Genomic DNA, 24,833 nt, shown 5'->3' with positions numbered 1-24,833 from the left:
CGTAGTTGGGAAATTTCCACAAAGATACTTCATACTAGCTGCCTACTAGCTATTTCTGGCTTAACCGCAAACACATTCCTAGATATGACTTCACAACATCTTCTGCTCACAGGCACAGAGTTCAATAACCCAACATATTTTCAAGGTTGGTTGAGTGTGCTCAACAGCGCAGGCGTGCCTGACTGTCCTTGATGCCAAATATGCTAAGACATCTTAAACTTTAGTGCCTGTGCATGTATATTTACTACAATTGACAGCTTGGTTTTTTTTTAAATGAAGAGTGGGTTATATGTGAATAGGCATATGCTGGCTGGAGAGAGGTTGTTACTTGTTAAGGCAAAGAAAGGTGTGCGTTCTTCACACACAACTTGTTCTGGGCATGTCACTTCAGGACACTGGTGCCAAATCCATATAGTAGCAGTACAGAGTGACCAGATACAATGGAGGACTGAGAGCCTCTACTTTTAACCATTGTATAGAAGAGGGAATTTGGGCAGGTGCAGCTTTTTAAACCCTTCCATGTTGCACTGCAGCTGCCAAAATTCCCTCTTATATACAGTGGTTAAAGGTAGAGGCTCTCTGTCCTCCATTGTGTCTGGTCACTCTGCCCTGGTGCCAAATCTGTACCAAGCTCGATGTACACCCTTGCACATGCATTCTTTCTCCCTCTCTGATATACACACATGTGCATGCGTCACAAAGAATCAAACCCATTCTTATAGAGAATGTATGTGTGACACCTAATAGTAGTAAGTGTTTATTATTAGGATTAGCTCACATAAGTAGTTAAACATCAGACCAGGCTTTCTTGAGTGTAATAGAAGGTCTCTATTTTGGGGACCAGCTTATTTCCTTCAAGGAGCCATTCTAGCCAGCTGGCCCAGTCAGGTAAAGGTCCAAACTGGGGAGTAGCTTACGACGCATTCTCAGCATCACCTGGCAGGACAAAGTTCCTAACAACACAGTCCTGGAACATGCTGGAATCCCTAGCATGTATGCACTGCTGAAACAGAGACGCCTGCGTTGGCTCGGTCATGTCATGAGAATGGATGATGGCCGGATCCCAAAGGATCTCCTCTATGGAGAACTCGTGCAAGGAAAGTGCCCTACAGGTAGACCACAGCTGCGATACAAGGACATCTGCAAGAGGGATCTGAAGCCTTAGAAATGGACCTCAACAAGTGGGAAACCCTGGCCTCTGAGCGGCCTGCTTGGAGGCAGGCTGTGCAGCATGGCCTTTCCCAATTTGAAGAGACACTTGGCCAACAGTCTGAGGCAAAGATGCAAAGAAGGAAGGCCCATAGCCAGGGAGACAGACCAGGGACAGACTGCACTTGCTCCCAGTGTGGAAGGGATTGTCACTCCCGAATCGGCCTTTTCAGCCACACTAGATGCTGTGCCAGAACCACCTTTCAGAGCGCGATACCATAGTCTCAATATATAAAGTGAGGATCAGGTTGCAGCCTGAGTTGTGCTCAGTAGCAGGAGCAAGCTCCAAGAGGTCTCTTCAGCTGCTGTGTGGGATGCAAATACCAGCCCCTTTGCTGGCTGCTCCCTTGCTTGGGCTGCCTGCCTCTTCTGATCCCAGGGCACACCTGAGGCAGATTTTCACACAGTGGTTGAAAACTGCTGCTCTAATCCAACACACCTGCTCCAGGCTCCTGACTACAAGATCATTCCAACTACATTCAGCTGTTCTGCAGATGCCCCAATAATTAACCCTTCGTACACAACACCAGTAGTAGTAGTAGTAGTAGTAGAAGTAGTATAAATAAGTTTCAGATGGTTTGCTAGTCACACCTCTTCCTAGACATGACACACCAGGCAACAGTTTGAGTAATACCCAGGTTAGATCACTGTAATAGGCTCAGTGTGGGTTACCTTGGAAAACATCTGGAAACATTTTACCTTGGAAAATAGTATCTTTGGAGGTTTCAGAATGCAGTTGCCAGATCTGGGCTGGTTTGCTCCAGTTATACAACTGTTCTCCTGCTGCCTATTCATTTCCAAGCCCGGCTGAAAGTGCTGGTTTTGGCCTTACGTGGGCCAGGACCAGGATCCCCTGAGGGCTGCCTTTTTCCCCATGAACCTGCCTGTGCACTCAGTTCATCTCATGCCATGGAAAGTTAAACAACTTGCTGATTTCTGCATAAAGGGCAGAACTGACTTGTTTTCTGGGACTGGGAACAATTCCTTAGAAAGACAACAATGTCTGAAGGGTGGTTGCCTGTTTAAACTGAAAGTTTCTGTTTTATTTGAAATGAACTAGATTCTTGGAAATGAGCTAGGCTGGTTTCAGTTTCAGATTTGTACACAATATATGCCCAGGTTGGTTTCTCTGTTTTCTTATTCCTGCTTTGAATGACATCCTGGTTGGTTGTTCCAGCTTCCAGAGGAAAAAGGACTGTGGGGAAGAGAGAGGTCAGGAAAGTGTTATTTGGAGGGGTGAGTGTCTCAAAAAACAAGATCCTACTACTGCAATCTCCAACTGTATTTCTTTTGGGAAAATTGGGGGAGGTCTCCCCACTATCAAGTGGATACATAATTAGCATATATAATTAATATATAAGTATGTGTATATGTTATATGCATAGATATACTTAATGACAATATCTCCCAAATGACTAAGATAGCAGAGGCTTGCCAAGGGTGTTTTTTTTTTTTTTTTTTACCCCTAAAGACAGCAGCCTCCCTCTTTTGGAATTTTAAGGGCTAGAAACTTGAGATTGACTATTCAATTTTTTTACAGAGTGTGTTGTATGCGAATGAGTGTGCACTGACTGGAGAGAGATGTGCATTCTTGACACAGAAAGTGTAGTGGTCATGTCACCACAGGACCCTGGTGACAAATCTAAACCAAGAGAAAGCATATGCGCTCGTGCTCTCTCTCTTTCTCTCTCTCTCTCTCTCTGCATATGCATGTTTGAGTGGGTCGGGAAACCTAAATTTGTGGTAGGAGGATCCCATTGTTTTGGTGAATGTAAGTATGACATTAATAGTACTGGGTGTTCATTATTATTAATACCAATACCAAGAAGTAGTGAAATATCAGGCCAGGCTTTCTTGAGTGTAATAATTACAGAAGATCTTTCTTTTGGGACTGGCTAATTTCCCTCAAGGAGCCATTCTAGCCAGTTGTCCATGTGCAGTAAATGTCCAAGTTGGGGAGTGGCTTGGCAGCCTTCTCAGAATTGCAGGTACATGGGTATCTGCTCCCTTTCCCTCCAACTTTTGAAGGTCTGCATCATCAACAGGGCGATGCTTTTAAGGCTAATGTATAACAGAACTGGGTTTATATAGCAGGTGAGAGACTTGCAGCCAACATTGTGGCTGCAAGATTCCCAGCATATGAACCTGCCTGTGCATTCTGACCAACGGAAGCAGAGGAGGTGGGGATAAAAACAAGGCCTTTTCAGCCATGGCACCTACACTGTGGAATGCCCTCCCAAGAGCCCCTTGCCCGGACTTTTGGTGGGTAGTAAAGCTTGAACTTTTTGAACAAGAATTAAGGGATAACAATTTTGCTCTATATATTTGTGCTTTTTTTACTCTGTGCAGTACTCCTTTTGCCATTTGGTCACAATCCTGCCCTCCTTGTTGACTGAGATCCGCATGCCTCCTATGTGAGCTGTAGTGGTTGCAGTACTGGAAGTGGATTGGGGAGAGCAGGACTGAATCTCTGCCTGGGCCATGAAGGGCACTGTGTGATCTTGAGCCTGTCCCCCTCTCTCAGTCTAGCCTACCTCACAGGGTTGAAATGAATAAAAGTGGGTAGCCCTATCAAAGGACATGAGCCTGGGAGTCTTGGTGGAAGAGTGTGATATTCAAGTATTAATAATAACTATATTCTCCTGCAGGGAAGAAAGCAGCAGAGCGAGGGGGGGTGATTTGGCAGAGCAAAACAGCCCACAGGGAGTTAAGCACCCCCTCCCCATTTTCTTCTCCAGTCAGATTGGCAGACCTTGCAAGTACCTTTCAGTTTTAACAAAACCAAGAGTGCAGATAGGCAGAGAAGGAAGCATGGTGACACAGGATGCAGCTGCCCTTTTGACAGCACTTTGATCAACAGCAATTAGCAGGGCATCATCCTCACCTCTCCATGCCATGAAAAACTTCACCGGTGGATTTCTGCATGCCAGAGATCTGTGAAAAGGGCAGCACAGGCTTGTTTCCTGGGACTGGGAGGGTAGAAGCTAGATCCATGTGCTAAGGGTGAATTCCTGCTTACATTGAAAGCTTCTGTTTCAGTTCTCTGAAACGGGCTAGATTGGTTCTGGCTTCATAAGAACATAAGAACAGCCCCACTGGATCAGGCCATAGACCCATCTAGTCCAGCTTCCTGTATCTCACAGCGGCCCACCAAATGCCCCAGGGAGCACACCAGATAGCAAGAGACCTCATCCTGGTGCCCTCCCTTGCATCTGGCATTCTGACATAACCCATTTCTAAAATCAGGAGGTTGCGCATACACATCATGGCTTGTACCCCGTAATGGATTTTTCCTCCAGAAACTTGTCCAATCCCCTTTTAAAGGCGTCTAGGGTAGACACCAGCACCACATCCTGTGGCAAGGAGTTCCACAGACCGACCACACGCTGAGTAAAGAAATATTTTCTTTTGTCTGTCCTAACCCGCCCAACACTCAATTTTAGTGGATGTCCCCTGGTTCTGGTATTATGTGAGAGTGTAAAGAGCATCTCCCTATCCACTCTATCCATCCCCTGCATAATTTTGTATGTCTCAATCATATCCCCCCTCAGGGGTCTCTTTTCTAGGCTGAAGAGGCCCAAACACCGTAGCCCTTCCTCATAATTTATGAGGATTTAATACGCTTTGGATAATACGCTTCGGATTTATGCGTAACATATGCCCAGGTTAATTCTCCTTTTTCTTAGTCCTGCTTTGAATTATCTCTGGGTAACTTGTACCAGCTTCCAGAGGAAAAAGGACTGTGGGAAAACAAAGGTCAGGGAAATGCTAATTGGAGCTGTGGGGGTGGAGTCTCAAATAACAAGATCCTACTATTGCAGTGTTTCTCAACCAGTTGTACAGGTACCACCAGTGGTACTTTAGGTAGTGTCTGGTGGTACTGGTGGGACCCCTGGACACCTGCTGCCTAGCAGTGAGACCAGGAAGCAGTACAACAAACAGCAGAAGGAGGCTCAGCTTGGCGGGCAGAGCTCCAAAGCAAGCTTTCCCATGCTCAAAAAAGCCCTCACGTCCACTCTGAACTTCTTATTGGTGTTTGTCACTTGCATCTGGCCTCCCATCCCTGAAGTAACTGGCAATGATGTGGAGGACAAATGTTGAGAAACTCTGTACTATCTCATCCTCTAAATCAGGGATCTCCAAACTTTTTGGCCAGAGGGTCACATCAAATATCTGGTGTGGTGTGGAGGGCTGGAAAAAAATTTAAATATAAAATTTAAATAAATAAATTAGAAATGGAACATAGATGAGTGAATAAATGAATGAATGGGCTCATTCATTCCACCTCTCTGGCCCTCAGAAGACCCTCCAGACACAATCAGAGCACAGTTCTGGTCATGTTCAGTTGAGTGGGACAGAGGCTGACAAGCTAAGGTTGGCTGCGGGCCAGAAAGAGGCTTGCTGCGGGCCTCATCTGGCCCGCGGGCCGGGGTTTGGAGACCCCTGCTCTAACTGTATTTTCTTTTGGGATACAATTGAGGAAGGTGTCCTCAATTGAGGGGGTGTCCTCAAGCACCCCCTTAATGGATCTGTTAGGTATACAGTTATTCTTAATATCTCCAAAATAGCTGGGATACCAGAGGTTTCCCAAGTTGTTTTTCTGACCTCTAAAAGTAGCCATTTCTCTCTCTCTCAGAAAATAAGATCTAGAAACTTGAAATTGATAGCTTGATTTAAAAAAAAAAATGAAGAGTGTGTAGTATGTGAAAAGGCATATGCTGACTGGAGAGTACATAAAATAAAAACATAAGAAGACCCTGCTGGACCATACCAAAGACCCATATAGTTCAGCTTCTAGTCCAGATTCAGCTTCCTGTATCCCACAGTGGCCCACCAGATGCTTCAGGGAGCACACACAACAACAAGATACTTGGATCCTGTTGCCTCTCCTTTGCCTCTGAGATTAAAGCTATTTCTGCCCACCATTGCATATATACAACAGGAATCAAATGTGTACACCTGTGGGCTGGACAGAAATGGGTTAAGAGTTAGCCTACTTCTATAATCAGGAGGGTGCATTTACACATTATGATCACTGTGATCAGTGGCGTCACTAGGATTTGCGTCACCCAGTGCGGGAGGCCTGCGTGTCACCCCATGCAGTGGGCAGGGCAATGCCCCAGGTGGTGGGCGTGGTGATGTACCATCACCCCACCCCCACTGGTTTTTTGTCTGTACCTTTTGTTAGAACACAGATATTTCAATGCGGTTTGTTTCATTGCATTCTGCATGAAATTACGCATTGATTGATATATAACATGATGGAATTATTCCTCCAAATTCTGATTTTAGTGATTTTGAAAACTTGTTGAGTCTCACACACACACACCACCACCACCCCGTGTCAACTTACTAACACCTTATTGCAGCAGTTCTCAAACTTTTAGCACTGGGGCCCACTTTTTAGAATGACAATCTGTCCAGGACCCACTGGAAGTGATGTCATGGCCAGAAGTGACATCATCAAGCAAATTAAAATAATTATAAATAATTAAATTAAAAGAAAAGAAATAATTAAATAAGGGGGAGCCAGTCCTGTTCCACCAAGTGAATCTACTCTGAAGAAAGTCCTATTGTGGTCAATGGGGCTTACTCTCAGGAAAGTGTGGGTAAGATTGCAACCTGTGAGCCCAATCCTATGCATGTCTGCTCTGAAGTAAGTCCCATAGTGATCAATGGAGCTTACTGTGTAGTCTGCCTGCAATAACAACCCCCCAAAAGAATCAGTGAGATTTCCAGACCTCCCCAGTGCCCAGTTTAAAGTTATTCTATTTCAGGCATATCAAGATAAAGACCCACCTGGCTTTACAAGTGCAAAATAGAAAACATGCCCCTTACCAGCTCAAGCCTCTTTTTTGTCCTTCTTAGTGGGGGGGGAGGCTGCCTTCTGGAGCATTTCTGCCTTTGTTGCACTCCAGCTCCATCAGATCGGGACTGTTTTGGTGTCCTTACATTCCGCTTTGCCTGGCCTGACCACCAGCCAAGGCTTGTCCGCCTACTCATGAGTAAACGCGACGGTGAGGCTGCTTTGCTTTCCATAGGGCGCAATAGACTGCAGCTGGGAGGGAGGGACCTCCTTCTGGGATGTTTTTGGGGGCTGCATTCATTGGGTGGGGACCATTCTGGTGTTGTTGGATTCCTCTCAGCCTGCCCTTTCCGACGGCCTATGGCAGGTGTGCTACTCACGAGTAAACGCGCGATATGGCTCACTTTCCATAGGGCTCTATGCATTTTTTCTTTCCGGTTTTTTGGCCATAACTTTTGAAGGAAAGGAGCCATTTCAATTATGTTTTTTGAATTGCATTCCACTGGGAATTCCACATCCAATGGTGTATGGCATGATGCCATACAAACAGCCCACTGGAAAGAGATTTTTTCATATTTCTCCTTTTTTCAGTCCTGCGTTGAATGACATCTCAGTAAATTGTTCCGGTTTCCAGAGGAAATAGAACTGTAGGAAAACAAAGGATAGGAACTATTGCAACAAGATCCTCTAACTGTATTTTTTTTGGAATACAAAATCTAAATTGGGGGAGGTCCCACTATTAAGCCCCCCCCCCCCGTGAGTCTATTTGGTATATATACTTAGTTATCTTATCTTAAGCAGGGCATGCTGGCTCACCACTGGCACGTACAGTTGCTAACATGCTGTAAGGAAATTTGTGGGCCCTGGCACCTGTGCTCTGCCAGGGGAAGAGACATTCCGGGGCAGGGCGAGAGGAGGCATTCTGGGGGGAGGGAGGCAGGACCAGTGGAGCTTTGCTACACCAGATCCAGAGCCTCCATGTCGGGCTGGCCGCCCAACATGGAGGTTCTTGATTCTACGCTGACCCTAGGGTCTCATAGAATCAAGTAGCCCCATTGCGAGGCTACTCATTTTACCCAGGGAAAAGGGATAAAAGTCCCCTTCTCCCGAGGAGGTGAAAAGTCCACCCAAGGTGGCTGCCTGGGGTGTACTGGATGCAGCAGCAGCCATTTTCAGCACCGCTGTAGCCCCACACGCTGGGCAACTCAGAATTGGGCTGCCTGATACCAGAGGTTTGCCAAGGGTATTTTTTTCTGACCTCTAAAGACAGCAGTCTCCCTATTTTGGAAATATAAGGGCTAGAAACTTGAGATTGACCATTTGACTTTTTTACAAAGGGTGTGTTTTATGTGAATGGACATGTTCCAGCTGGAGAGATCTGCATTCTTGACACAGATATGCTCCCTTGCGCATGTGCGCTCTCTCCTTCTCTCTCTTTCTCACATGCATGCTTGAGAGAAAATCATCAACTTTGGGGTAGGACCTCATTCATTTAAAGAAGGTTTATAGGACACCTAATCCTAAATAAGTAGTGAAACATCAGGCCAGACTTTCTTGGGTGTAATAATTACAGAAGGTCTCTGTTTTGGGGACTAGCTGATTTCCTTCAAACAGCCATTCTAGCCAGTTGGACTGGTCAGGACAAGATACAAGTTGGGGAGTGGCTGGGCAGCCTTCTCAGAATTGCAGGTCCTTTGAAACCCATTCCCTTCCCCTCCAGCTACAGACACTCTGCATCATCAACAGGGAGATGCTTATTAACGCAAATGTATGATGGAATTGTGTTTATATAGTAGGCGAGAGACTTGCAGCCAAAATTTTGTCTGGTGGTTTTTGGCACACACTCACCAGTGTCAACTTACTAGCACCATATTGCAGCAGTTCTCAAACTCTTAGCACTGGGACCCATTTTTTAGAATGGCAATCTGTCCAGGACCCACTGGAAGTGATGTCATGGCTGGAAGTGACATCATCAAGCAAATTAAAATAATTATAAATAAAGTAAAACAAATAATTAAATAAGGGGAAGACAGCCCTGTTCCACTATATGAATTTTCTCAGTAGCCTGCCTGCAATACACCCACCCCCCAAAATCAGGAAGGTTTTCAGCCCTGCCCAGTTCAATTAACTTCTGTTTCAACCATATCACTGTCAGCATCCACCTGGCTTTGCAACTTGAAGGGCGCAATCCTAACCCCTTATATCAGTGCTTTCCAGCACTGGCATAGCAGTGCCAATGGGACATGTGCTGCCTCCTGCAGTTGGGTGTCACAGTGCTGGAAAGCACTGACATAAGGGGTTAGGATTGCACCCTAAAAAAGAAAAAAGTTCACCTTACCAACTGAAGCCTCTGTTTTTATTCTTGGGGGGGGGGATGCCTTCTGGAGCACTTGTTGAGCTCCACTTTTATCAGATCAGGTCCATTCTGGTGGCCTCACATTCCCCTTTGCCTGACCGGACCACAAGCCAAGGCATGTTTGCTTACTCATGAGTAAATGTGACTGTGTGGCTTAGTTTCGCTTTCCATAGTGCTCAATACATTCACCAGCTTAGAGGGAGTGACCTCCTTCTTGGGTGTTCTTGGGGCGCTACATTCATTGGATCAGGACCATTCTGGTGTTGTTGGACTCCTCTCAGCCTGCCCTTTCCAACGAACTAAGACACGTTTGCCTACACACGAGTAAATGTGCAGTATGGCTCGGTTTCATTTTCCATAGGACTCCATGTATTTTTTGTTTACTAGTGTTTTGGCCATAACTTTTGAGAGAGAGGAGATATTTCACTCCAGTTTTTTCATTGCATTCTGCTGTAAATTCCGCATCAAACGGTGTATGATATGATTCCTAACCACTGGTTATTCCTAACCACTGCGATTTTAGTATGTCACCCCCCCCAGTGCGCATCACCCCCTCCTTATATGTCACCTGGTAGCAACACCACTGCCTGGAGTGGTGTCCCTTTCTTGCCGTTTTGTCCAACACTCCTCCCTCATGCAGGCTCCATTTGTGGCTAGATTTTACTGCCACAAGTGCAATGCAATAACAAATATTAATGACCCTGACTGTGTTTCAATAGAGCTGGGATCGCAGAAAGCAGCGTTTGCTCTTCACTCCCCCATTCTCTCTTTCATGAGAAGGTGCATTTCAACAGGGAAAGCTTTCCCACTAATATGGGCCCAACCCTACCCTGGTGTGTGCACCTGCACTGCGCAGTAGACACTGCACAGTGCTAGCAGCTGTAAAAGTGCCATAATGCACTTTGTGACTCAGTCCAGTGTACTGAGGGGAATGCACACACCAGTACAAGGAGCAGCATGCACTGGATGCAGGGAGTTCTGTGCCCAACTGGACAGGGGAAGAGCAGGAAGGGGAGTGGTTGAAGCAAGGCAGGAGGGCGGCAATTGGGGTGGGGGCGGGCAGATTAAGTTACCAAAAGGGCTATTTTGTTTAGGGGAGGTATTACACTGCCCTTATTGGAACATTAGGATCGTAGGCTGGATAACAAGACGGCATAATGCAGAGAAATTCCCTTTGCTTAAAGAGGAGTCTGAGAGAAAGAACTTTCAATTAAAAGATTATGGTTTTCTTATGAAAGAACAAAGATAAAAATAATGCACATGGAGAAATGATAAAGGTCCTAAAGCTTGAATACAGTGTTCCTAGCTTTCATGGTGGTTGCGTGTGAAGAGTATTGGGTGCATCCGAGGAAAACAGAAGAGGAAGGGGGTTGTAGGGAAGGATTTTAGGGGTCCCTGCTATGCCATCCCCAGCTGCTAACTAAAGATGGGGTGAGAAGAGGAGAAAAGGGAGGGAAGGGAAAGAGTTCCCAGGCGCAAGATAGTTACCTGTCCTGTAAAGCAATTGGAGGGGGGGGGGGTAGAGTCCTGTAGAGAGGACCCTCTGACACAACACAGATGTGTTGGTCCTTGGAGAGAGAGAGAGAGGGTGAGAGTGAGAGGAAGCCCTCTCTTATGAGGGGTTGGGAGACACTGCCTACGTGCTGAGCTGGAAGGTAGTTTGATTGCTAACAATGCTGGGTGCTTGGAGTACTGCTTTCATATATATGAGAATCAGGATGTAGGTATCAGTTGTCAGCAAAATTCAATCAGGGGCTTCCTTCCTTCCATTCAATTAAATGGCTGGCTTCCCAGAAGGGGAACTTAACAAAGACTGTGTGGAAAATAATACAGGATGTAGGTACAATACAATGAATCAGAAACCGAATTTTGACACCAAAATCATGGAAGGCAGTTAGAGTTTGCATACAGTAATGTAGGAGACGCTTAAATCCAGACGCTTAATCCAGACGGTGATTGGATTAAGACACAAGAATTCCTCCCATAAGGTGTTACTATGGGGGGGGGGGGGTGCGTAACAATTAGCTTGTGGCTTGACCAAAGTCCTGGAAATGTGGGCTGTATGCTGGGAGAACAGTTTGGCTTGCATGATATTATAGTCCATAATAGCATAACTAGATACAGGGAGAGAAAATCACCGCTAAAAGGCACAAAGGGGGAATTTTCTCCTAAGGATGAGACCCAGGAGGAGGTGGGATTGGCAGTGCTGGCAATTCTGGTGCATGCCTCTCCTATCCCTCTTCCCAGGCTCAATTCAGAGCAGTGTGGACTTGTGCCAGTATTTGAGCTCGTGCATGTCTGAGTTGCCGCATTGCGACTGCTGGGGCTTCTCCTTCTCCCTTAGTCCTTAGCTGGCACTTGGGGAGCAGGTTGTCCTCTCAACTAATATGCTGCTGTAGGTGCTGCTGGGATCTGTGTGTCATTGCAGAATGTCTCTGTTTGGGGGAATGGTCTCGCCTCCATTCTTTGCTATTGTTGGCAATATTTCTAGCCTAATCTATGGTCACTCACTGGTTCCTTAGATCTTTCGCAATGTATTTGAGCCGTGTTTTCTTCGGAGCTGCCTTCTGAACCTTCCAGTGGGGAGGCTTCATGCTGGGGATTACCCTGGAGCAAATGTCCCCTTACCTCTGGAAGACCTCTTGCTTGCTAAATTCCTGCAGGCCCCCAGGATGCAGTGCAACCCATCCTGGTGCTGCTGCATCTGAGAAGGGGAATTTGTGCTGTATTGGCCTGCCCATATCCCTGTCATTGGATGGGGAACTGCCCCTGCTAATGCCATGTTATCATGCAGCTTGCTTGGATCAGAAATAGCCCATTGACACCCAGATGTTACCATTTAATATGCAAAATCCCAAGATGTCCTGGGGAAAAGCTATAGTAAAAGTTTTTGCCCACCTAAGGGCCCATCCTATCCAACTTTCCAGCACTGATGCAGCTGTGCCAGTGGGGCGTGCACTGCATTCTGTGGAGGAGAGGCAGTCATGGAGGCCTCCTCAAGATAAGGGAACATTTGTCCCTTTATCTCGGGGCTGCACTGCACAGTGGCGGACCTAGGGGGCAGGGGGTGCAAATGCCAGGCACCAGGAATTTAGACACCTGGAGGGTTGGCACTGCAACCCTGCTGTTGGCTCCACCACCAGCTGTTGAGGTGGCCAGGAACTGTGCCAAAAGTAGCTGCACTCTCGCAGCCACTGTCAGTGCAGTTCCCTGCCAATCTGAGGGCCGCTTTCCTATCCTTCCCTTTCTTTCAAGGGGAGCAGTGAGTGGCCCTCCAGTCAGTGATGAACCGCGCCTAGAGTGGCAGCGCTTCTGCAGCCACTCTAGGTGCAGTTCCCAACTGCACCTGAGGGCCGGTTTCTCCTCCTTGGAGCTTTTCCACACTGTAGGAAGGTGCCCAGGAGGAAAGCAGCACTCACCTCCTGGAAGCCGTCCAGCAGCACAAAAAAGTTCCATCAGAGTCTGGACTGCCTCCTCCCTCCCCCCCTTTATTTCAAAGAGGTAATGGAGGAGGCACCTTGCTGGAGGTAATTGCAGTGACGATGATGTCACCGGAATTACTTCTGGGTTGCGGGCAGCAGGTGGAATCATGGCCCCTGCCTGGAAAACCACCGGGAATGCCACTTGCACTGTCACTGAAAAGTTGTATAGGATTGGACTCTAAAGGCCGAATCCTATCCAATTTTCCAATGCCGGCGCAACTGTGCTAATGGGGCATGCACTGCATCTTGTAGTGGGGCAGCAGTCACAGAGGCCTCCTTAAGGTATGGGAACATTTGTTCCCTGACTATGGGGCTGCATTGTAGTTGCACTGGGGCTGGAAAATTGGATAGGATTGGGCCCTAAATGGCTCATCAGAAGTTGTTAAAACTGCCTCTCATCACTGGCGTACGAATGGGGGGCCCCCCCCCCGAGGTGTTGGGGAATAGCAACATTAAGTAGTATCCACCAGTCAAGGGAGCATTTAGTTCTAGGGGCATCTTGAGGCATCTGGGGAGAGAGGTGGCCACAACTGCTCAGCTCAGCTGCACCTGATGCCTCCAACTTGCTGCTTTTCTGTGGCTGTGAACGAGGTGGGGAGGGCTGTGAAACATGGTGGGGGGAGGTGGGGGAGCCTCCCCGCCAAACCAAGAGAAGGCTGGCTGGAAGGTGCAGAGAGAAGGCTGACTGGGAGAAGCTGCAAGGTGTGCAGCACTTTCCTCCGCTTGGGAAGGAGGGAGCCCAGCCTGCTTTTAGTGGGGGGGGGGGTGTCCAAATGCCACAGCCTGCATTCCTCCATCTTGCCTGGGGGAACAGGGGTGGCATCTGCATGTTGGGGTGTATGTGTGTGAGCAGCCCCCATCTACTTTGGGGGTGAGTTGTAATCTTGCTCTGTGTGGCTGCAATCCTAGTCTCACTTTCCTGGGAGTAAGCCCCATTGACTCAAAGGGGACTTACTGCTGAGTAGACCTACATAGGCTTGGGGTCTGTGTCAGCTTAACCCAGGATCTTCACCTTTCTCTTTTTCCTCCCCCTTCAAAAAAGAAAAAAAAGCCACTCTTGATGGCTTTGTCTCCAAAAATTGATTAAAAAATAGAAATACCCATTCCTTTTCAGGCACCCCCCTTTTTCCTCCTGCCTCCTGGGGGGGGGGGTACTTCCCATGCTGGCTGCTATTATAAGACAAAAGGCACAATCCTAGCTAGGTCTACTCAAAAGTAAGTCCTATTGTCTTCAATGGGACTTACTCCCAGGAAAGTGAGGTTAGGATTGCAGCCAAACAATCTCTGTGTCTCAGTTTGCATCAGTTTGCAATTAGCAGATACACACAAAACAGTCTTCCCCTCCCCCAGCAAATTCATCATTTCCCTCCCTCCCTTTCCAAAACCCTCCAGGTGTGCTATTAATAAACTCAGGGCAGAATCCTAACCAGGTCTACTCAGAAGTAAGTCTTATTTTGTTCACTGGGGCTTACTCTCAGGTAAGTGTGGTTAGGATTGCAGCCTCAGAGTGCTGGCAGCTGTTTTTTTGTTTCTAGTGTATAATTATAACACCTTCATCCCCATTTTAGGGGTAACTGAGGTGAGGTGTTGTAATGGGGAGCCATGGCCAATGGCCACAAGGATCAGGGGAGCCGCAGGCCAGAAAAGTTTGAGAACCACTGCTTTAATGGTCATTGTAAAGGGTGTGTCCTTTGCTGATTTCCTCTTTGTGTATTTAGTTTCCTGTTTGCTGACCTTTGTATTACCTAAGAGTGTCTCCTAATCTCTGGTTTTAGTTATTGTTTTTATTATACCTGCTTCCACCCAGGGGCAGCTACTTAGGGCTCCTGGTCTTTCAGTGTTGAGAATCTTGACATGAGTGTCTGTATGAGCTTGCACCAGACTGGAAGTAAACTTCCTTTCAGTCTTAATCTTTGGCCTAAGTTACTTTTGTGCCTTGTTTGCAAGCAGCCTGGGTAGAAGAGCAATTCTTTTGGCTGATAACCTTTTGCCCTGTTCTAACAGAGGGGGTTATAGGCCCCCAGGTGCCACCCTCAGGAAGGCTGACATCACTAGTGACCAAAATAGCTAAAATTGTGATTTGTATAATACCATCATATTATATTATATACCATTTGATGTGTATTTTACAGCAGAATGAAATGAAAAAAGAGTGAAATACCTCAATTCTATCAAAAGTTATGGCCAAAAAACTATAAAATAAAAATGCAACTGTCTTATGTAACAAAAAGTACATTTCTGTAACTCAAAATGGATCAACGAGACTGAGTGTTTGAAGAGCTAACGAGATGTTATGATACAGCATAGAACCAATAAGATGTTATTATGCATCAACTTCCTTTTCCATGTATCAGGGCCAATACTAGAACTCCTATTCGGTGTCAATGACCACTGAATGACACTATTCAGAGTGTCAATGACCACTTTTTGAAAAGTTGACCACTTTTTGTCAATGACCACTTTTTTTGTTGGTTTAGTTGGGTAACCTATACTGCTCTATAATAAAATAAATAAATTTAATGGGTATGACATTATGAGTTATCAGACCAGGTGACACCAACCCTAGTGATGCCATTGGTGGGAAAGTTGGGTGTTGTTATACACTGGTTTAGCTGACTGTTGGATGCACAGGGTAAGCCATATTCTTACTCATATTCTCTGAGTAAGAATATGATGTTTCAAGTAACCTGCTGAACCCAAAGATGTGCAAACTCTAACTCCCTCCACCTCAACTCAAAACAAGTGGTTGCCTCAGGCAACTGATTAATGGGGGTGCACCCTTCTCTGTCTGCCGAGTTACCTCTGTTGTTCCTCTCCCTTGATTGGAAAAGAGGGGGACAGAAAGGAAGTGTGGAGGGAAGGGGAGGCCTGAGCTATAAAGGTAGAGAGTGGGAGGAGGCTGGCCCTTCTTTGGGTAAGGAGGGCAGCATTTGTTAGGCTGCCTCAGCGGGTCTTGAGTTGGCCCTGAATTAGATGAAATAATTAAAATATTTTGATCAATATAAAAGGCATCCACATATCAATTGGGCAGCAGGATTTTATATGTGTTAGTATAAATGCTTACAAAAAGTATGGGAGGCAAGCATCATTCAGCAAAGATATTCCCCACCTCTTTGAAGTACGAAGAGATGCCTCTACTGCAATGAGGCCTGTTGCAACAGGAACACACATACTCTAAAAACAAAGCAAGTCTCCCTTTTATACTTACTGATGTATCTGATCATCATGTGATCTGACAATTTCTTTAATGAGAGCAGTGGCGTACAAAGGTCATTTGGCACCTGGGGTCCATAAATTTTTGACATCCCACCATATGACAAAATTACTCTGGGCTGCAAGTCCAGGTGGGAGCCCAGGTCTACCTGCCCAGCAAACCTTGGCCATAGAGGCCAAAGTTCAACCCAGAGCCCAGGTCTACCCACCTGGAAGCGGCAACTCCAGAGGGCAGTCAGAGTGGGGGTCCAGGTCTATTCAGCAGGTAGATCTGGGCTCCAAGTTCAACCGGGAGCCCAGGTCTACCTGCCTGGTCGACCTGGGCTCGAAAGTTAACTCATGCCACCACCCCAACACAAATGCTGGATCTGTCCCTGACTCAGTGACATACTACTCCTGCATCTGGAGGCTCAATGTAACTATCATTGTTAATAATCACTGATAGACAATAATCTACCATCAATGTTAGAAGAGAAGGGTGTGCCCCCATTAATCATTTGCTTGAGGTGACTACCTGTTTTGTCATCATAGATGGGCTGGCCGTCTAATCTCCCTGTTACAACATTACAGTGCTTTAAAAAAAAAAATAGATCGCTTCCTGTCAATGTGCACACATGTGGCTTGTTCATGCAGGAAATTGGTGTTATGTGTTGGAATTTTAATATCTGTTATTGTGTTGAAGGCTTTTCTCCAGGATAGCTACGACTGTCTACACCCATGGCCTCTGATGCTTTCCAGTGGAGCGGTGGAAAGATAAAACCTCCTGATCCCAACTTGGATGATATGGCTGCCCAGGATGTCATCTTTGAGGAAGAAAATGATGCTTCAGGTAAGCTGCTGAACCCAAAGATGTGCAAATTCTTGGTAAAGATACAGGAACAGGAAAGCCAGCAGTTTTTGGAAAGTATAAGGAGCCTCCTCCAAGATTTGTCACTGGATTTTTTACGTCCAACAAGTGGTGAATTAGCAAGAATGCTACTGTTCAGGAGAATCTCTCCCCCCCCCCCCTTTTTAATGTACTATAGTTATCCAAGACCAGATTAAGCGGATGCAGGCCTGTAGCATTTAATAAAAACAAAAAATACATAAACACTCTTTGCTCAAGAACTGACTATAGTTCTCTATATATTTAAGCAACTGGCACTGCTCCCTGGAATTTAACAAAGAGCTCAGGTTTAGACTAAGGGTAAGGAATGCAGAAGAAAGAAAGGCTGCAGGAGCGTGAAAAATGCCACAAAATGCTTATTCTGGGTAGGATTTCAGTGGATTTGCCCCCCACCCCCCACCTTAAGGGTAAAGCACAGAAAAAGAGACCAAAGAAGGTGCAACTTATCATTTAATTGTGCAGAATTTAGAGATTTTGTGGGTGCAGAAGCCCCCCCCCGACTTAATTGTAGAGCCCCCTGCTGGTGACACCAATTAGTGTGGGGCCCTCAGAAATGTTGAGCCCATAGCATTTGCTACTTTCGCTATTATGTTAATCCAGCCTTGTCAAGCTCTCATGATTTACTGCCTCCCTTACAGGATCCATGTCCATAAATAATCTTTAAATCAATCAGTCCAAGTCGACAGTCTCCAAGCCATGGTCCAGTCTTCCCAATCCAGTCTTCTGCAGCAGTGTGTGTCCTCTAGCAGGGTCCTGGCAGTGCCCTCCTCTGTGTATCCTCCAGCAGACTCCTGGCAGTCATCTTCTCCCTATATGTGTCGGTCCATCTGTGTCCCATAGGTCTGGGGTCCTTGCGCCTTCTGAAGCTGCCTTTTATTACTTGTTTGTCCCTTTATCCAAAATGCAGCTCAGCTGTGAGCTATCTCCTTAGCCTATGCATAGCCCTATCAAGGTCAAATGAAGTTCAGGTGTCCATCAGTCTCCATTGGCCTTGATTGTTTACAGCTGTGGAGCCAGCCCTGCCCTTCCCAGAGTTGTCAACCAGCTGTCAAAAATGGGAATCACTGTCAACACCACATCATCCACCTGAAGATCTTCTGATCTTCCATTACACATGCCTCATGCACAGTACTACAAGTGCTTCTCTCACTACAGCTCTCTGGTGAGTGAGGGGGCTGGGGGAAGGGGGCCCCCACAGGAATTCCCTACATTGAGCCCCACTGCTTCTAGGGTCTGCCCAGGGTGCCAGTGCTAGAAGTCTTATTTGTTTGGAGCAGTGGTTCCCAACCTGTGGTCCGGGGATCACAGGTGGTCCGTGAGACCCTGAGAAGTGGTCCGCGAGGTCTCAGGAAAAAAAAAAAAGATGATCACCTTTGATGACTTCCAGTGTCTCTCCAAGTGAACACTCCCCCATGGACCACTTAAATGTCAGCTGTAGCTGTAGGTAGTCCATTCTCCTCCCTCTCTGGTGGTCCAGCACTTGCTGATATGCCAGCTGCAGGACAGTCCATTCTCCACCCTTTCTTGTCATTTGTGGAGGAGCACTCACTCAGTGAGATGCTTTCCCATGGACCACCAGATGGCGAATGGGCTCCCCATTTACAGCTGGCATTTACAGTGACTCACTGACCGCTCCCCCATGACCTACCAAACTGAATTGTAGTTTTCAGTGTGGTGGGGATGGAGGTGGTTGCTTGTGGTACTCAACAATTCCAATGTTGCCTCAGTGATCTGCGGGCTCCTAAAGGTAGGGAACCTCTGGTTTGGAGAAATGATGCACCCCATCTATGAAGACTCCTTGATCCTCGTCCCCAAATCCCACCAAGCTCTGCTTTGCCCTGGAGAAAGACTGTGGTTGTGGAAGGTCTCTCTCCTAGGAAACTTCCCTACTTCTTCCAACATTTGACACACTTCATGGGAGTGATTGTTTCCTTTTTTTTCCCACAGAAAGAGTTGCAAGATTCCTAATGAAGTTGGGTCTTAACAAGAGAAACAGCAAGAAACTCACTATGGGAGAAGTCCTGGAAATCAACTCGGAAACACTGAAGACTCTAGCCCCTCAGACATTACAAGATCTACCTTGGCACTTCTTGAGAAAAGTGATGGCCCTCAATAGCACAGCCAGAAACACTGGCGTGGTGCAGGAAGATTCATGTGGGGATGAGGAGGTTGAAGTGGAAAGTGAGATGTTTTGTCTGAAGGAAGAAGACTCAGCAGATTCTGTCAACCCCCTTGATGTCCTCTGTGCCATCCTGCTTTGCTCAGACAGCTTCCTTCAGCAGGAGATCTTCCTCAAAATGTCCATGTGCCAGTTTGCTTTACCATTGATTCTCCCCCCCCTTGATGTTCCCAAATGCACATTCATCCTATGGGGCATGAGGGACATAGTGAAAAAATGGAGGCCCCACTCCCTTGCAGAGAGCAGAGGCTTCCGAGAGGAGAGCCTGGTGCTGACCTCCATGCCAACCATTTCCTTTGTGCGAATGGGAAGCTGCAGTCTCTCCAAATCTAAACTCCTCAATGAGGTCCTCAGTCCCCCTCAACAGCACCATGATTTCTTTGTACACCGTGATATGGAGTGTGGGAATGTCCCTCGAGAGATCAGTGACGGCTTGGTAGAAATCTCCTGGTACTTTCCTGGTGGGAGGGAAATCTCAGATCTTTTTCCAGAGCCTGTTGCAGTTCTAAACCTCCGTGGAGATGCCGAGTCACATTGGACACAGTTTAGCTTTTTAACAGAAATATCTTCAGTTGTGTTTATTGTAATTGAGAATATTTGTGACAAAGAATATGAAACACTATTGAAATTTGGGAAATCGGCATGTAAATACTATTTTATCTTGAACGCTGAAGGTGGAAAATCAAAAGAAACAGTAGGCTTTCTTAACAAACTTGGTCCAGCGTTGAACATGAACAAGTCACAGCTGCTGGTGAAAGGAAGAAGTCAAAATATCACAGAATTTGTAAAGAAGCTTTGGTCAACTATGAAGAACATATTGAACTCCCATCAGAAGAAGGTCAGTATGGAAGAAATGGCCAAGGTAGGCCAAGAACTGGGGATGCAGGTAGATGAGGATACACCTGGCTGTCGCAATGGGATTTTTCATGCTAGACAAATTGTTGAAGAAATAGAGGATGTTCCAAGGTACAAAAAGGAAATGCTGAGACTCCAAGGGGATTTGTGGAAAAGTGTGGCCAAAGTGGAGAAAGAGCTGTGCAGGATGAAGGGGCAAGCAGATACCCCAACAGAAGATTACAAGTCACAACTTATTAAGAAAAGGATGGATTTACGAGTACAGCAGAATCACTGTGACATTACTGATGGAACAGAACAATTTATTAATGGAATAAAGAATCTGCACCAAGAGGAGAAACATTACTTTCTGAAATGGATGAAGTTCCACTTGGATTGTATTGCTAGGAAAAACCTGTCAAGATTACGGGAGGAATATAAAGAGAAAAACAGCATTGCTGGAACTGATCCACAGCAATTAGCAAAGCTGGATAAATTAATCTCCACTAGTTCCCTGGGGGTGGAGCACTTTATGCGGGAGTTGGGGCAGTTCTATGAGGCAGAATGTGCAATGGTAAAGGAAGGCAATATATCAGAAGAGCAAAGGCAATTTGTCCACCTGCCAGGGATAGCTGCTGACCTGATGCTGGAAGGCTTCCCAGTGGAGCTCATTGATGGAGATGCATCCAACATCCCTCTGAGCTGGATAATCGATGTTATGACTGAGCTCCATAAGAAACTAAGAGGCCACTCCATAATGATGGTGATCACTGTGCTGGGGGTGCAGAGCACTGGGAAGTCCACCCTTCTCAATACCATGTTTGGGCTGCAGTTTGCTGTGAGCAGCGGCCGATGCACACGAGGGGCATTCATGACCCTCCTTAGAGTCACAGGGAACTTGCAGGCAGAAACTGGCTGTGATTTCATCCTGGTGATAGACACAGAAGGCTTGAAGGCCCAAGAGCTGGCCAAACTGGAGGACAGCTATGAACACGACAATGAACTGGCCACCCTGGTGATTGGGCTGAGTGACATAACTATCGTGAACCTGGCTATGGAGAATGCCACAGAGATGAAGGACATCCTGCAGATTGTAGTCCATGCATTTCTGAGGATGCAGGACACAGGACACAGACCCAACTGCCAGTTTGTCCACCAGAATGTCAGTGATGTGTCTGCCCATGATCAGAATATGAGAGACAGGAAACGCCTCCTGGAGCAGCTCAATGAAATGACCAAAGCTGCAGCTAAAATGGAGAAACAACGCCAGGAAGTGACATTTTCAGACATTATGGACTATGATCCAGAGAAACACAACTGGTACATCCCTGGCTTGTGGCATGGAGTTCCACCCATGGCGCCAGTGAATCTGGGATACAGTGAATCTGTATCTGAGTTTAAGAGGTACCTATTTGAATTCATGAGAAACCGTTCTCAAAAAAGACCTTATAATGACATCCCTCGGTTTGTTGAATGGCTCAAGAACCTGTGGAATGCCATTAAACATGAAAACTTCATCTTCAGCTTCCGGAATAGCCTTGTCGTGGATGCCTATAATAAACTCTCAGTGAAATATTCAGAATGGGAGTGGGATTTTCGGAAGGAGATGCATCTCTGGGTGTCCAAGGCTGAAGCCAGCATTCAGAATCATTCTGTAGAAGATATAGAAGCTGGTGCTTTCGATAAGTTAAGGTGTGAAGCGCAACAGAAATTGTATAATGGAGAGCAAAAGATGTTGGCATGCATACAGAGCTATTTTGAGAGTGGTGAAGAGAGCTTACACCTTATAGAAAAGTACAGAGAAGACTTTATCAGAAGTGCAAAGTTGCTCCGGGACCAGCTGGAGAGCTATTCAATGAAAAAGTGTCAGGAGACAATCCTTATAAGGAAGGGGCAAAGTAAGGTGGATAATCTGCAAGCCAGATATTCAAAAACCATGGAAAGAAAGGTGAACAAGCTCTTGAAAGAGTGTAAAGAGCGGAAATGCCAGCTGAACTCCGAGGAACTCAAACAGGAATTTGAGAAAATGTGGAAAGAATCCTTATTGGAATTACCACCCAACAGTGTAACTCATCGTGACACTCGTAAAGATATTGACTATCAGCTTAGAAGAGATTTGGAACGTCGGGGCAGTTTGGTCAATCAGGTGTTCCAGGATTTATCCTGCACTTCAGTCACTCACAGAACCCCATTCAAAATGGAAAAGAAATATTTAGACACATCATGGATAAGAAAATTTACAGGTTTGTTCACAGATTATGTAAGAGGTGCACAGGAATTTGCTAATATCCTGATAGAAGCTTGTAGAAGTTACGTTGAAGAGAAATGTAGTACAAAAGGGGACTATGATGAAACATATTGCTGGGAATTGCTCAATATAATCAATGATAAGCTTCAAGGAAAGGATTTTCAGAAACTTCATTTTGCCCCACATTTTGAAGTGGAACTGAAATATTACATATTGGAAGAAGCAGCTGAGAGGTTTCAGAAGATGCATGATGACTTCCTTAAGGCAAATGACCCCCACCAGCATCTGGAAAACCTCAAACCTTGGTATTTCTCCATCTTCAAAGACCTTTATCACAAGAAGGATGCTTGTCAGAAGAGAGCTGAGGACTTTTGTGATCTGTGTCTGAAACCTGCTCTGTTGGATCACCTCAACAAGAGGCTGGGGATAGAAATAGTAGATGATTTTCTCAGCAGTGGACAGTACATTCAGTATGGGAGTCGGAGTTTCTTTCAGTTCACTGTGCAGAAGTTGTTGCTAGAGAAGGAAAAGTTTGATGATTATGTGAATTATATAGATCACTATAGAGATTTTGTGAATTCTTGGATCCAGACACAACTGCTTGAGCATTACAGGCAGAGAGAAGACTTGGCTGTTTTGGAGAGAAGAGTCTTATCCCCTGTGATAAAGAAGACAAGAGAGGCTTTGAAGAGCCGTGCAGATCAAACTTTGGCTGAATTCCTGGAGCGTTTCAGGCATGAGATGCGTGAAGAGCTTGTCATTTCCAAAGAGTCTCTGGATGTTGTTCTGTTCAACAATGATGCCAAAGCTGAACCTTTTTCAGTGGATGTCCAGGCCTGTATCTCTGAAGTGAATGAGGACATTCTTTCAGAATGGTCTCAGATGAATGTGGAGACAGTTCTTTCAAGCATTCCATTTAAGCCCCAGGAGGAGATCTTCAAGCGTGTGTTTGGCTGTGGGAAGCAGTGCCCCTTCTGCAAGGTCCCCTGTGAAGCCGGAGGGGGCAGTCACCGGGAACACTTTGCATCAGTTCATCGTCCTCAAGGGTTAGGAAGTTTTAGAGATGATGAAACAAACAAGCTTGTGTGTTCCATATGCTCCTCTGATGTCTGCTCAAATTCCACTTTTAAAAATGTGGATACTGGTGGCAAATGGCATCCCTATAAAGAGTATCGTACTTACTACCCCGACTGGCGCATCCAGCCTGATCCCAGCATCACAGCCTCTGATTACTGGAAGTTTGTGTTCAAAGAGTTCAACCAACAGTTTGCTGTCGAGTATGATGCCAAATGTGCTGACCTCCCTGACGCCTGGAAGAGAATAACCAAGCAGCAAGCACTGGAGAGCATCCAAGAAGCCTTTAATATGAAATAATGGCAGCTGTGTTATTTCCAGCTTGGCACCCAAGTGCCTGATCAGGTTATGGAAATTCTGTCTGCCTTAGTAAACATCAGTGTTATTTGTTAACGGTCCTGTAGACTGCCACTTTATTGACCTTGTTCATTGTGGGCTATATATCTAAAGACTTTATGGGCTAACAGCTTTGCACACTGCTTTGTTTATTATCTGCATACTGCATGTAAACCTTAAATGCAGTAAGAATATGCACATTAAATGTAAACTGTGCTCTCCAAAGGTGGGATGTACCAATGTTGCAAAATTCAGGGCATAACTCTGGAAATGATTTAGGCTGGCGCAAGTCCCTTAGGAGCAAGCCGTGTTGGCGCACTGAGATGCGCTGACACACAGAGGCTGAATCCAGCCTCCGTGGCTGTTTCCTCGCCAAGGTTTGCGTCGGTCCAGCTGAGCTGATGCAAGCAGAAAAGGTAGGTGGGGGGAGGCGGGAAGTGGGCGGGAGTGAAGCAGGGGGAGGGCAGGCTGTGGGCAGTCCTGGGGGCGGGTGGGAGGACGGGGAGTTATGCCGGATTCCAACCCCCATTTCTGGGGAGAACGGACTGGCTCCAAGCCACTCCACTCTCCTCAGTCTTGTGCCACCTCAAGAGGTGACACGAGTTTGAGGAGACCCATAGGGGCCAGCAGCCCTTACCCAGAGGTAAGGGGAATAGTTTCCCCTTGTCTCTGGCTGAGCCACATGGCCCCTATCCTGCGCTGGATACAGTGCAAGCCTCCTGGCTTGCCTGTTCCAACGCAGGATAGGATTGCACCCTTTAACTAGTACTTTCAGAGCATTTTGTTTATAAATGTGTTTATTCAATAAATACTCATCTAATCTGTAGAGGCTAGTCTGCTTGGAAGAAGTTGCTCACATGTCATAACCTTGAGTAAGCTTGCACCCCCTGCACACACAAAGAGTGAGCACACCATCAAGTAAGAGTTGTAAGTTTTTTCCTCGGGGATGGGGGTGGGCGACTTTAGGATACAACCCAAAGAATTTGTGCCTTGCTGGTTCACATTAACCAGCCTCTGTGATGGTTTCAATACCTATCTTTAAAGAAAAGTTCTTCTTCAGCATTTGTCCCATATGTTGGTGGTGTCAGCTATTCTGAATCAGAGTCACCATTTCTCTTAGTCACTGGCTTGGTCCAGGTGTAGGCAGGTGATTTTCATGTCGCCATGCAATGTGCATGCAAAGTCATGTGCCATGTAAAGTCAGCGCTGC

General features: G+C 46.2%; 1 protein-coding gene across 2 annotated transcripts in view; it reads left to right on the top strand.

Moving 5' to 3' along the window:
* The window catches only part of LOC136652297 (up-regulator of cell proliferation-like), a 31,934-nt gene extending 7,875 nt beyond the window's left edge, over positions 1 to 24,059 (top strand). Inside the window, exons 1-3 of one of the 2 annotated variants that reach the window (XM_066629226.1) lie at positions 2,340 to 2,445; positions 16,749 to 16,895; positions 18,900 to 24,059. In XM_066629226.1, the coding sequence (XP_066485323.1) occupies positions 16,784 to 16,895; positions 18,900 to 23,587 (4,800 nt within the window). In that variant the 5' untranslated portion in view covers positions 2,340 to 2,445; positions 16,749 to 16,783 and the 3' untranslated portion in view covers positions 23,588 to 24,059. Of the gene's footprint in view, positions 1 to 2,339; positions 2,446 to 16,748; positions 16,896 to 18,899 lie in introns of those variants that run through there. The other variant, XM_066629228.1, reaches the window with a different exon arrangement.
* The last annotated feature ends 774 nt before the right edge of the window (positions 24,060 to 24,833 follow it).

Source organism: Tiliqua scincoides, chromosome 5, assembly GCF_035046505.1.
Source record: "Tiliqua scincoides isolate rTilSci1 chromosome 5, rTilSci1.hap2, whole genome shotgun sequence".
NCBI classification, from domain to species: Eukaryota; Metazoa; Chordata; class Lepidosauria; order Squamata; family Scincidae; genus Tiliqua; species Tiliqua scincoides.
The sequence above is the reverse complement of the archived record's forward strand: the minus strand, read 5'-3'. Positions and strand labels throughout refer to the sequence as shown.